General features: G+C 33.9%; 2 protein-coding genes across 15 annotated transcripts in view; one reads left to right on the top strand and one right to left on the bottom strand.

The window, feature by feature from the left end:
• wdr20a (WD repeat domain 20a) overlaps positions 1-2,210 on the top strand; it is a 41,284-nt gene extending 39,074 nt beyond the window's left edge. Inside the window, exon 4 of the mRNA XM_059959305.1 lies at positions 64-2,210. Within this exon, the coding sequence (XP_059815288.1) occupies positions 64-114 (51 nt within the window). The 3' untranslated portion in view covers positions 115-2,210. The remainder of the gene's footprint in view (positions 1-63) is intronic.
• Positions 1-13,736, bottom strand: part of LOC132386955 (MAPK/MAK/MRK overlapping kinase-like) — a 107,879-nt gene that overhangs the window by 22,200 nt on the left and 71,943 nt on the right. For 6 of the 14 annotated variants that reach the window (XR_009509719.1, XR_009509741.1, XR_009509735.1 and 3 more), the window contains 2 exons: positions 5,538-5,720; positions 2,322-2,370 (listed from right to left, as the gene is read on the bottom strand). The gene's annotated coding sequence lies outside the window, so the exon portion shown is untranslated. The other 8 variants (XR_009509736.1, XR_009509727.1, XR_009509734.1 and 5 more) reach the window with 2 other exon arrangements.

Consider the following 13,736-nt stretch of genomic DNA (forward strand, 5'->3'; position numbering starts at 1 on the left):
GAAATGAAGTAATGTTCAGTTCAAGTGCCAGAGATATAACAATATGAAATGCTATGTTTACAGGGCTTGTCATCCCAAAACCAAGCCAATTCGCCGAGTGGGACTGTAGTATAGCTGTCACGTACTGCTTGCAAACCTTCGCTACAGGATAAGAAGTAATGACATTGGAGCCAGGAGCTGGTCTTCAGCCACAGCGCTTTTCAAATTTTATTATAGTGGTGATTTTGTTCGGGATTCTGCTGTGAATTGTGTAGAGCTAACACTGGGGAACAATGACTGAAAACTGTTGACGTGGGTATATCTATTCCACTAACACGGACAACTGCTAGCTCCAAGGACCTGTTCCCTTGGTGTTAGCAGTTTTAAAAATAAACCAAAAACTGTTTTACAAATCTTAACTTCACATCTTTCTTTGGTCTTTTCAGAGTTGTAGTTTAATCAAATGTATGGTGAAAATATATTAAAACAAAACTGTTCTATTCACAGTACATCAATTCTGAATTTTTATCTCACTTAAATCCTTTGCACTGAGTTTTTTTTTTGCTTTTCATTTTTAAATTGATATTGGTTGGAAGGCAGCTTGGAATGCTCTCAGTGGAATTGAGTCATTACTTACAGGCTTGAATTTGAGATTCAGGAGATGGATATTGCAATCATAGATTTATATTAAAATAAAGTTGCACTTAATAGTTAAATGCAAGTAGAGAGATACTCATGGGATGTGCAAAAACTCCTGGAACAGGTGTGTTGTGGACAATTTTTTTCCTGTATCTATTATAAACTTTATTTTAATATTGTTTCAAATTGAACCAACAATGTACTATATGTATAAATATTGTTCATGTCCTGGAGCAATGATTATTTACTCTAGTTGAAGTTTTGTTTTAATGAAAGTAGTTTCTAATTCAGAAAATTATATACATAATCTGGATATAGTTTTTCTGTTCATTTTGGTTGTAAAAAGAATACATTTGGCTGTAATTAATTTTGTTGAATTGTTTGGTACAACAGGAAATCTTTGTATTTAAAAAAAAAATAATAAAGGTTATATCAGCTGTAGGGTCCTCTATCAGTGAGTATTTTAAATTTCTGAGCTTTGTATTTCTGTGGTTGATGCATCACCAAGGTCCAAAAGTTAGCAGAGGGACCTACTAAATTCCAATTCGTGACAGCTATATTGAGGAATTGATTGATGTATTTCCTTTTGTGGGTTAGAATTGCTGGATCATGACAGACCTTCATTATTGTAAGAAATTTAGGATGTGCCAAATGTTTTACATTTGTCATAGTCTAACTAGGAATTGCTCTAGGTTGGGTTATGTTGCATCATTATAAATTTGCTGTACATATTGATGCTTATTTCTTGGAAGAATGTAAAAGTACAGGCAAAGCTTGAATAAATACCTTGCGTACTTCTTGATTCATTTTTATTTTACTTGGATCTTTTTAACATGTATTTTAAAATCTACACAATTAAAATTAAGCTTTTTGGGATGAATTTTTGTTCACTTTTGCCAAGTACAAAAATTGAATTCACTATGATTTTCTAGTATTGATGCTTCTGGCAGGCCCATTTATAATTTCACTTCAATTAAAACTGACAAACATCTACACTAATTTACTGCTGTATCAAATGGAAAGTTGGAGCCATATGCATAGTCCAGTGAATAGTAATAATCAGATGTAATGTGTGAACTGGTGATTGTAAATTAATGTCTGCCTGAGCAGCAGAGTTAACATCTTCTAAATACCTCCTCTTTTAAAACTAGGTTTGTAAAACAAAATTATTCAAATGTGAAAGCATTTCTACTGTTTTGCTGTTAACCATTTAAATTTAAGTTCAGAAATGTTTCAAAAATTAAATTTTTGCTTAAAATATTTAAAACAAGGCATTTTGAAATGAATACTATGTCATTTTTTAAATTGATTTTTCTCATTTAGTGTAAAGCAATTGTTAAAGCATTTCTTGTTAATTTCCATCACTAACAAATTCTGGGCTGTATAATGGTAATGCCTCAGACATTGCTCGGACCAAATGGGATGAATGAATTTCTTTTTTTCCTGGAAAATTAGTTTTTTTACAGTTCTCAATGACATTCTTGTGTTTTTTTTAAAAATGTTAGTTTGCTATGTTTGATTCTTGCATCAGATATTTTTGGTTATTGCACTTTGCAAAGATAATCTTAACTATTTGTGGCTCTGGGAGTAAAATTCAATACAAGTTTGCCTTTGTTTAATTTTTTAAATAGCTTGCATAAAGTGCAAATTTCAAAATGATTAATGAGTTAATAACCACTAATATCTGAATTTTAGTTACTTACTGTGGTTTTTTCTTTTCCTTGAAAGTTCTTCAAAATCGGAGCTCGGGACCTAATAGTGGGGGGAGAAAACTGATTCTTAATATATTTAAGACAATCTCTATCCAACAGTTTTTGAATTTCTTTTACTAACATAAGTCCAATAAGAAGGCCTTCGTCTAACAACATTCATTAAAAGAGGTCAGTATAATTGTGGGCATAAAATATTATTAGCAAAGAACAGTTCACAAAGTTAAAATTCTAGTGTGCAGAATGCAAAACACTTTATGCTAATTCTTTTGACTATGCAATATTTTGCAGACAGCAGGAATGCTCAACACTGAGAGCTGTTCTGCATGATAGTATGTTGGGTCCCTATCTGAATTATACAGCTTTCAAATTTTTCCAGGTTAAAAATAATGAATTGTTCATTTTCTTGATTTTTCTATGTCATCTCTGTTCATGAGTTTGATATATAATACTTTCCTCCTTGTGTGCTTTCTTCTATTCCAGGATGTCTTCCATCCTGTGTGGCTTTTCCTGTGTCCTCTTGTTAAAACCTAAAACCTTTCATAAACTTGAGATCAAAAGTCTGGCAAGTTAAAGCTCACTTTACAAAAATATAGGCATGCATAATGGGGAAACCCATGAGATATCAATATAAATATCTCTTGAAAAAAATGACCTTGCTCTATATTAGAAGGTTTTGATGTATGACACGATAATCAGGATACACAACTCAAGCGCCTGAGTAATCGCATTGTCAAGTTCACCAATAATGCAACAGTGTTGGGCCTCATCAACAACGATGAGACAGCCCACAGGAGGTCGAAAAACTCGAGGCATAGGTTAGCCAAGTAAAAACGGATAGTCAAAACTGCCCAATGCATCACTGGCACCAATCTACCTGCCATCAACAACATGTATATTTAAAGGTGCAGTAACGCCTTCACCCGGTAACCCACCCTTCCACGCCCCCAACTACTGATCGTTTCCTGCCAGTTACCTCATTACAGACACTCCTGTGACTAGCATCAATTTATGGATGTATTATTTTATATAAAAACTCTCTTACGCACTTATTTTTTTAAAAATTGTTATTATGTTCTTTATCTTATGTATTTTTTTGTGTTGCTTTGGATCAGGAGTAACAATTGTTTTCTCCTTTATAGTTGTGTACAGGAAATGATGACTAACTATCTTGAATTTATTCTGAGGGTTATCCTTTACTCATGGCAACCTATCAAAATAGTTTAAGCAGCTATTGAGATGCTGGTAAATATATCAAAAGCCATTAAGTAAGCATGTCAATTGCTTTGAGGTTTAAGAAAGATGTCTGTAGTATTAAGAGATGTTGATATATTAAGAGATCAAAGTTGGATATTAATCTATTTCGGCTACTCTTAAGGGGCAGTCTGCATCAACTATTTGGAAAAATTCTGTACAACTGCAGTAGGAACCTTCCATCAGAGTGGAGCAAGAGTAATTAGCCTTGACATTCTGAATATACAAGAGCTTTACCTACAAATTCTTAATGTGTTCACAAATATGAATTTAAGCCATTTTCTTTTCCATAGCTATTTTAATCAGTCTATTGATTCCATTTTCCTTGAAATTAAGTTTAAAAAGTTTTATCAAAATGGCTGCCAAAATTAATCATTTTTGATTTGTTTTTAAAAGTAAAAACTGATTTTGGACAAATTAACAGTACTTGATATATATGAGCTAATGTACCAAAGTATATCTTGTGGAATTCATCCAGATCTACAGTATTTTTTTCCCCCTTATATGATCTACTTGCTCTAAGTTAGGAAATTATGTTTGTCAATATACTAAATATCTTATGTAATTTAATATAGTATTTAAAATTAAATATCTGCAAACTTTTCAATCTGTATAATAACTTAGCTTTTATCACATTTTTTTTGGATTTAACGGATAACCATAGAGAGAAATTACTGAATCTTGTTTCCTATGACCAAAATGCAGAACTACTAGGTACTAGTACCTAGTAGGTACTGCATGTAACATGGAAATTAATAATTATTGTAGAATTTGAGTGCCTGTAATACTACCAGTCTTTTTGACATGGTGTACATGAACATAAATTAGTAAAAACTATCTGTGCTTAAGAAAATAGAACAACAGCCCATTTATATCTTAAGGTAGACAATTAAAATCCTCTTATTTAGTCTATTTAGTGTGAGAATAAGTTGTACCAGCTTTTAACTGTTTGTGGCATGCTAAATCATTTGATTCAACATGTAATTAATATAAAAGGATTTAAAATGTTGAATATTAATTCTTGTGCTAGAACTCAGAATTGTTGAAAAGAAACTTCAACTTCTATTTTTTAAGGAGATTGTAACACACCAACACTACATGTAATACATTGAGTGTTTGATATTACCCAAACAAAATTTACAAGCAAAGAATAGATGAATTTAATTTCATGTAAATCCTAAACATACGTTTGACAATCAGTTACAAATGTATTACTTTCTTTGCTGTATTTTACAAATGAGTTAAACAAATTAAAATAGAAGAGTCCCTGGTTAATAAAAACATCATGTTCTCCACTGCCTCTTTCTCCAATTCACCATCACTACCAATTTAATAATACTTAAATTTTTAACAAGTTTATTAATATTGCAAATTGAACATATTGATTCTTATGGAAGCTTTCTCTTTTAACTGTTTCAGTAAATTAAGAATGCAGACATAGCATAGTGAAAATAGATTTTGTTAATTCTATAAATCTAGTGCATTCTATTTGTTACTTTATGTTTATACAGTCTTAAACACCATGGTACTCCCAATATTTAATTCTAAATTCTCAAATTCCATTTCTGGCTTGATATTGGTTCTCAACTTGGCAGAATGAGTGACTTCACAATTTACATTTAAAGGAAAAACAGTATAATTTAGAACATAGAACATTGGCCCTTTGGCCCACAATGGTGTGCTGACCATGTGACCAACTCTGAAAACTGCCTAGAGTTACCCTACTACATATCCCTCTATTTTTCTAAGCTCCACATACCTAAGAGTCTCTTAAAAGATCCCATTCTATCCACCTCTACCACTGTCACTAGCTGTGCATTCCACATACCCACCACTCTGCGTGTGAAAAAACTTCTGACATCCCCTCTGTACCTACAAGCACCTTAAAACTATGCTCCCTTGTGTTGGCCATTTCAGCCCTGGGGAAAAGCCTCTGGCTATCCACACGATCAATACCTCTCATCAGCTTAAACACCTCCAAAAGGTCATTTCTCTTCTGTCGCTCCAAGGAGAAAAGGCCAAGTTCACTCAACGTATTACCATAAGCCACACTCTCCATCCAGACAACATCCTTGTATATCTCCTCTGCACTCTCTCTATAGTATCCACATCTCTAGAAGTGCCTTTCATACTGGAAATCTGAAATTTAAAAAAGTATTCAGTAGGCCGGGCAGCATTTGTTGAAAGAGTAACAGATTCAGTTTAATGACCCATTTCACTAAACAAAATAGATCAGTCTCTGGATCTTTCAAGTTCTTGTGATTTAAAAGATCTGGTAGTGTGTCCATTAAAGTTGGTGATTTAAATGAAATATTTTGAGCATTGCAATTAATTCCAAGATATGCACAAGTTGATTTCAGTTTTATTATTTGAGGGCTTGTGGAATATACAATTGTCTCTGACAACTGCAGTCATCATCCAGAATTTTCTTTGTTTTTATCTGGATAATAATTATCTGCTGTTTCTGAAAGCTATAATGTTACTTTCTAGAAAAACTGGCAAAATATAAAGTTTAAAGGTGCAGAATTGCTGTCATCAAGTGCTAAAAATGCATGAATAAAGGTTGTACAGATCCACAATCCCTTATCTGAAATTCTGAAATCCAAAAAGCTCCGAAAACCAAAGTTTTTTTGCCAAAAGCTGACATCACTCAGGTGTGACGTGGCAGCACGAGCAGAGGCCGCCAAACGTCAGTTGTAGCTCAGCGCTCGTACTGGTTACACGTGCATTTGCTTTTCACTGATATCTTGTGTTCACTGTTGACCTTGTGTTTAATTTCACTGTGAAGATGTCAAAAAGAGCTGCAGGTACCCCTATGGGTAACAATGAGAAAAAGAGAAGGAAGCATCTATCATTATCAGTAACACAGAAGTGGAGTTATTGCAGAAGCATGATCGTGGTATGTTTGTGCTGCGTCTTACTGAAGAATATGGTGTCGGAACTACAACTGTATATGATTTAAAGAAACAAAGACAAGTTACTAAATTTTATAGTGACAGTGAAGTTCTACATTTATTCCAATAAGTCATTTACCATGTGTTTGATTCAGTTTGTTTGAAGCTGTATATTTTTATGTTTTATTGAAAGTTTTTGTTGGAAATAAAATACTTTTCTTGTCATTATTCCCTAAACCATAGAGAATAACAACTATTTACATAGCATTTACGTTGTATTAGGTATTATAAGTACTATGATTTAAGTATTATGATTTAAAGTATACAGGAGTCTGTGTGTAGGTCTGGAGCTCTGCCGGGTCCTAAAGTCCACTCGCACTGAGACAGGTTAAATAGGGACTTGAGCATACATGTTTTTTTGTATCCACGGGGGGGGGGGGGGGTCCCAGAACCAAGAAGGAGGGATTATGAAATCCAAAAAATTCTGAATTCTGAAATGCAACTGGTCCCAAGGATTTCGGATAAGGGATTGTGGACCTGTAGTAGATCATTTATTTAGATTCCATATTCCACAATACTCCCTATATCTTTTGATTTCAAATGTCTATTGATCTCATTTTTTGCATTTACTCAACTACTTAGCACTCACTAACCCCCTTGGCAGAGAATTTAAAACTATATGCAGTTTCCTAGGTGGAATCTAATCATAGTTGTATTAAATGGCATTTGTTGCACCTGCCAGAAAACTGAGTTATTTACAAGGACACCAGGTTTCTTTGAGTACCAACGTTTGGCTATCATCTCTTACAAAGTGGATGTTTGTTCTTTTTCACACAATATTCTATTTGTTACATCTTTACATGCTTGTTTGTATTTTGCAATCTTTTTACATGCACCTTTTCATAGATGTCAACTAGCAGTCTTTGAAATGTCACACTTGGATTGCATATCTCACTGTTTCTTTTTGTTTGAGCTTCAGCAAATTGATAAATTATCATTTACCAAGCTCCATCTGCACTATTTGTTCCTATTTTGCTCACCTAATTTTTCTTGAATGTTTGTTCACTGGGACTTAAACATACTCTCTTGTATTAAATTTGATTGTAATCCTCACTATGTAAAGTAACTTACATTTTGTAAAGAAAGTTTCATAAAATGTTAATTAAAAACTTTTATGCCCATAAGATTACATGACTTTTGCAATATTTCCAGCAGTGGTACTCAAATAGTTGCTAGTGAGGATGTATCTCTGAAAATAGATTTTGAGCTTTGATGTTCCAGCTGGCATAAAATACCTTCTACACACTTTTCTGATCCTATGTTCAATGGGTACATCAAAGGTTATTGTGAGTAGCTTGGATAACAAACTACATTTTAACATTACACAAATCATTAAAACAACATACAACATTGATTATTTTCTTTTATTTAATGATACAGCATGGTAACAGGCACTTCTGGCCGTACAAACCTGCACTGCCCAATTACACCCATGTGAGTAAATAACCTGCAAACCCCTGTGCTTTTGGAATGTGGGAAGAAACCAGAGTATCCAGAGGAAATTCATGTGGTCCTGGGAATGTACCAGCTCCTTAGACTGCTGGAACTGAACCCAGGTTGCTAATGCTGTGACAACATTATGTTAACTACTATGCTACTGTGCTGCTCAAAAGGAAATAAAAGCAGCATTTTTATATTTTAAAATGCTTAGCTGAATACTAATTAGATAATGCAATTATGGAAGTTATTGGATTTAATACTCAAATGAAAACAACATAGTGGCATCCATTTGATTAGGCCATCGGTTATTTGGGGCAACTTTTAAAGAACAAAAACTAATTGAGAAACTAGCCGGGATTCCCTTAGTATATTTAGGGCACTATGCTGCTTAACTGGGGCAGGAGGCTTTTGCTGAACAGTTTTTAACTAGCATCACTCGCATGTACTTGCATTGTTGATATGCACTACACTGTGCTTCGAGGGAACAGATTTTAAACAGTGTCAGTTGTATGTGTTTGTGTTCAAAAAGCAGCGATGTTTGTCACTGACAGTTGCCGAGAAATAAGCAGTAAGACAATTCAGAACCATTTTGCTCAATATAGTTTCAAGCAACTGGCTGGAAGAGAAAATGACAAAAATTCACTACTTAAAGTTAGGAACTACAGTGTATTGAAGGTATGGACAATCATCTTGAATGTTGCAATGAAAATGAAAATTTGGAGGATGCACTGGTGGACAACATTCTATGAAGCCAGTCCATTATCTGTATCAGATGTCTGGACTTATTTTGTTCATTTACAGTAAAAGAATGTAATGCAGGGGAATTCCTCTGTGAACAAGTATTAGGAACTAATACAGTTTTATTGTGCTGTAGTAGTATCAGTGGTGTTTTAATTTGTTCTGTAATTCACTTAAATACATAATTTGTTTCTCAGTTTGTCTTTTTGAAACTTTTGCACTTTGGCTAATTGAGGCAGCTGCTTAATTGGACCAAAATGTGCTGGACCCAATATACCCTAATTAACTGGAATCCACTGTATTGAATTAATTTTGGAATTGTCACCACCAGAGAACACATCTTCCAAAGGAAGTCTGCTGCCACACATCTCATTCCGTCAGTTTCTCTGATATTTAAATAATTAGTTTGAGAGAAATGACAAATGGTCAAACTGTCAGTGCTTACCCCTCCAAAAAAGACAAAAGAAAATGTATGCGCTATATGATAGATATAAATTTATTGAAGAACATATTCCAAAAAGCATATTAAATTGTATTAAAACTATTTGTAAATGTGGTGTATGTTTGTTTAAAAAATTATGCTGTAGTACACCAATGTTTCCTATATATAATCTACTTTGTTCATTGGTATGATTGCCACTTTGTAAAGAAAAAATGTTGAGGCAACAATAAACTAACATACTGAATGTCAGAATTTGGCCCAAGATAAAAATTTCTTTGCAACAGTCAAAAATTAATTTTATGAAAATATAAGCATATTAGTGTTACTACTTTAAATGAAATTTTTCTGTCAGAGTGATGATTTCTGACTGGTGATATGCGAGTTCCTGCTCCATGTTGGATAGGCATAGACTTCTCAGAAGAATGTTTATGACTCTTAAATATTAATTCACATCTCAGCTTTTGATCAGTAAATAAGGAAGTCTACCTTCTATTATCTAAAAATGTAAGTAGTTTGAAAATAAAGCCAATTTTTAGATTAAAATATGTCATTTTGTTTATAGCTTTTCTATTAAAAATTTTTTTTCTACCATCGTGAACAAACTTTGAGCTAGTGTATCACTTGATTAAAACCTGAAGTTAGAAAATGGCACAAACCCAATGGTTGACCTGTAATCTAGAAGACAAATATGGTCTTCTAAAACATTTAAAAAAAAAATTACAAGAATTCTGTGAAAAGGAATGGTTATTGAATACTCTTGAATCATAATTGTTCTCAGTAGTCATCTCTTTTTCTTTATGTAGAAGGTAAATTGTAACATTTTGCCGTAGATTTCCGTTGTTCTGGACACTACAAATAAATGAAAACTTGAGAATGAATACAACAGCAAAACCATGAACTGTACTTTTTTTCTGACATCTAATCTAGAAAGTAAAAAAGACAATATACTAATGCTTATTTTTAAACGTTTAGGAGCTATTATTCTGGGATATCAAAATGATTCCTAATTTTATTTAATGATTAATTTTTAAATACATTAGTGTTGCTATTCAAAAGCCTGTATGATTTAAATGAAAATTAAAATAAAACCATTTCCAGTCCCATGTTCATTACTAAAAACAAAGCTAGATAATTTTCATAAGAAAAATATATTTGCTATTATATCAATACATACCATGGATCAGTAAATCCTGACTATGACATAAATGGCTTGTTTAGCCTCCTATAGTAGGGTCATGCTATCAGTCTAATTTTCCGTAGCCCAGCAAACTTTTCTCTCTTATACTTTAGCTCCCCTCCTTTCTTGCATTTAGTGGTAACTTACGATGGGTCAGGATCATACTTGATGTCTGGACCTGTAATGCAGCAGTGTTAACTGCCTTGAAATTACTAGGTGAAGAACATTACATAAGTCTTGATGCACTTTATTGAGGTTGGAAGTTCTTCACTTGGTGTTCGTTTTTGTATTTTTTCAATGAAAATTACATTACAGAAAATATAATTTGTATTTATAAGTACTCTTGTAATATTCCTGGGCACTTGCAGCCCAATTAGATAAATTTTGCATAAGAACTATGTAAGGAATGGAAATCAAAGCTTGGTGAAAGAGATTAATTTTCAGCTTTGCCTTCGATGGCGGTTTTGAGGGAAGTATCCTCAGGACTGGATAACAAGGCATGACATCCAATGGGGGAGGGCAGTGGAATCAGAGAAGCACAGCAGAGCAAAAAGGAGCCCAGAGATTAGAAGGCTGTGGGGTGATGGGGTGCTTAGTGGTGGTTTCACAGAGATGAGTGATGAGGACATTCAGTAATTTAAAAATACGGATGACAATGTTAAAATAAATTCCTGTATCAGGATGAATTGATACAGCAGGAGTGCAAGAATCATGCCAATTTAACATATGGATAAAAGTCTTTGAAACAAGTGTATGGAGAAGATGAGTAGCTGCTAGGACAACAATGAAATAGCCAATTTAAGATTACAAAGATATTAAGTGTAAAGGTTAGTGAGGCAAGACAGACAGAATAAAATTATGGAAGTGATGGTCTTTGTTAGGAAAGAATATGGGGCCAGGAACACATTACAGGATAGTCAAGGACCCATGGTTCTGAATCCTATGGATAAGGCCACAGAAAATAACATTTAGTAGCTGGGCTCAGAAGAGAATGGCTTTTGTCTTAATAATATTAAATAATGAAATATATTTTAAAATATGTGATTATTTATTACAGAGTATTGAACAAAGTTAATAAGTCAAGAAGCAGCGAAAGGGATGAGAGCTCTGCATAGCAGAACTCCAGTCACTGCAGTAATTAGTAAAAGAAAGGCAAGGATAGATCCTAAATGAACCCCAAAATCACTGCTGTGTGAGTGGGAGATAAAGACAATGCAGACGATTCTCTGCATGCAAAATGAGGCAAGTAACAAATCAGGCTAGCACAATCAAAAGTGGATGACTGCATAGAAGCATTGTTAAAGGCCATTCAGAGGGGAGGGGCTGGTGGGTTAGTTTGTTACCGTCATATTAGGAAGAATTTTTTTTTCATTTTAGGAAGTTTTTTTCCTGTGGCAGGAACTGAAGTTAGTTAAGATTGCAAATTAATTATTACTAAGAGCAACACCATTCTTTTTGGGCCCAGCTACAAAATGTCACTTTGTGGCCTTACCTGAAGCTTCTCCAAATAATTTACGACCATAGGCCTCTTACTTCAACCTGAGCTGAGTCCCAACCCCATACTCTTTCCCAAGGAATTCATTTCAGCTCCTCCAAATAGAAAATGATTTGTCAGCCCAAGAAAACATCTAGCTGTTTTATTACAATTCAAGGTGTAATCCATTTGCAACCTGTCTATTCCAAGTTCAATCTAATACTTAATGTTAAATCTGTAATTAACAGTTTAAGCCTTTGCTGTAAACTATCATCACAGTTTGATTTTGTTGTAGTATTTCCCAAATTTTTATTTTGTATCTCGTGATACCTTAAAGCCAAGGGGCCAAAGGTTATCTTTTCTGTCATTTTTTTTCTGTTGAATATAAATTAAATCTAGAATGGGCCTTATCCAATTTTGGTGACCAGCTTCTCAAAATTAAACCGTCACTAATGGCATGCTGTTAGTTCTCAGTTGAAATATTTGCTTTTACTGCTGTGTCAAAAAGGCAAGAATAATTAAATCTAAGAACTTACTTATATTAAGATGCAGAGACATGCAGGCTTTAAGGAATTTGTGCAGTGAATTTTGTGGTGGGCCAAAGCACTTAAACAAAATAAAAGATTTAAATTCAACAAAATGCTCAGGGACTCAAATATGGTTTAATGGTCCTACAGCATTTGTAAAGAGGAAGAAATTTTCCATGATTAACGTGATTGCCTCTAAAAAAGAAGCACTGCAGTCTGTTGGTGAACAGTATCCATAAAACTATCAAATTTAAAATAATTTGGCAAACAGGGATCATCAGAATAGATATGATTTTAGCAGAATTGACTTCACGGGACGGAGGGACAAATTAAAAGAAATTTGCTAACCAACCCAAATCTCAGTTAAAAAAAGAAAACTTTAAAATCAGGCTTATTAAAATATGCAAAGCAAAGATACTTTACAGAAAAATAATTAATCCTAACAACTGAGCCATGAAATTCTGTAAGGGTTCTACTCAACTGAATTCTGCCACTGATATAACTTCCACTGTCCTTTCACTATCAGCATTTTCTGTTAGGAAAAATGTTATTCAAAAGTAAAACTGAAAATACCTGAGCAAAATCTATGCTCATATTCCCTGTCAATCTACTGTTACTGACTATACTTGTGAACCACATCCCTCTACCAGTTTCCCACCAGGTCCCTTTGCTACCCTGTGAATGGTAACATAAATGTAATCATTCTAGGCCTGCTGAACTAGAGTTTGGTAACAAGGTAAGTGAACCCTTAGTGACAGAACAAATTACTGAGGCTATGCTCTTCAAATGTTTCTGGTTGACCCTTGTCTCCTGGGTTTGCAACAGTTTTTAAATGTCTCTGTAGCTTTTAATACATGAACACATCTTGTAATGCTTTAATTTTTATAAAGGAACAAAAAAAAAATTATCTTTGTCTTCCTAATTGCCATGTTAGGAAATCCTCCATTCAAAGGAATGGAGATTCTGATCTTGCGTAAGGTTTTGCTAGCCTAGGATCACAAAAGTGGGTTGCATAAGATCATAGTCATAGAATAATGCAGCAGAGTAAAAGGCCCTTCAGTCCAATTCATCCATGTTGATCAAGGCGTCTAACCTAGTTCCATTCACGATGATTTTGTCTTTATCTCTCTAACCTTTTCCTATTTATGTACCTATTCAAATGTCTCCTTAATGGTATTGTTGTACCAGCATGAACTACCTTCTCTAGTAGCTTGTTCCACATAGGCACCACCCTCTCACCACCACACCTTTGGGTTCCTTTTAAATCCTTCTCCTCTCTCATAAAACATGTCTTCTCTAGTTTTTGATTCCCTTTCATAAGAAAAAGGTTGCATGCATCCACACTTTATGATTTTATACACCTCTATTAGGTCACTCTTCAGTCTCCAATGCTTTGAGAAATA

Source organism: Hypanus sabinus, chromosome 2 (genome assembly GCF_030144855.1).
Source record: "Hypanus sabinus isolate sHypSab1 chromosome 2, sHypSab1.hap1, whole genome shotgun sequence".
NCBI classification, from domain to species: Eukaryota; Metazoa; Chordata; class Chondrichthyes; order Myliobatiformes; family Dasyatidae; genus Hypanus; species Hypanus sabinus.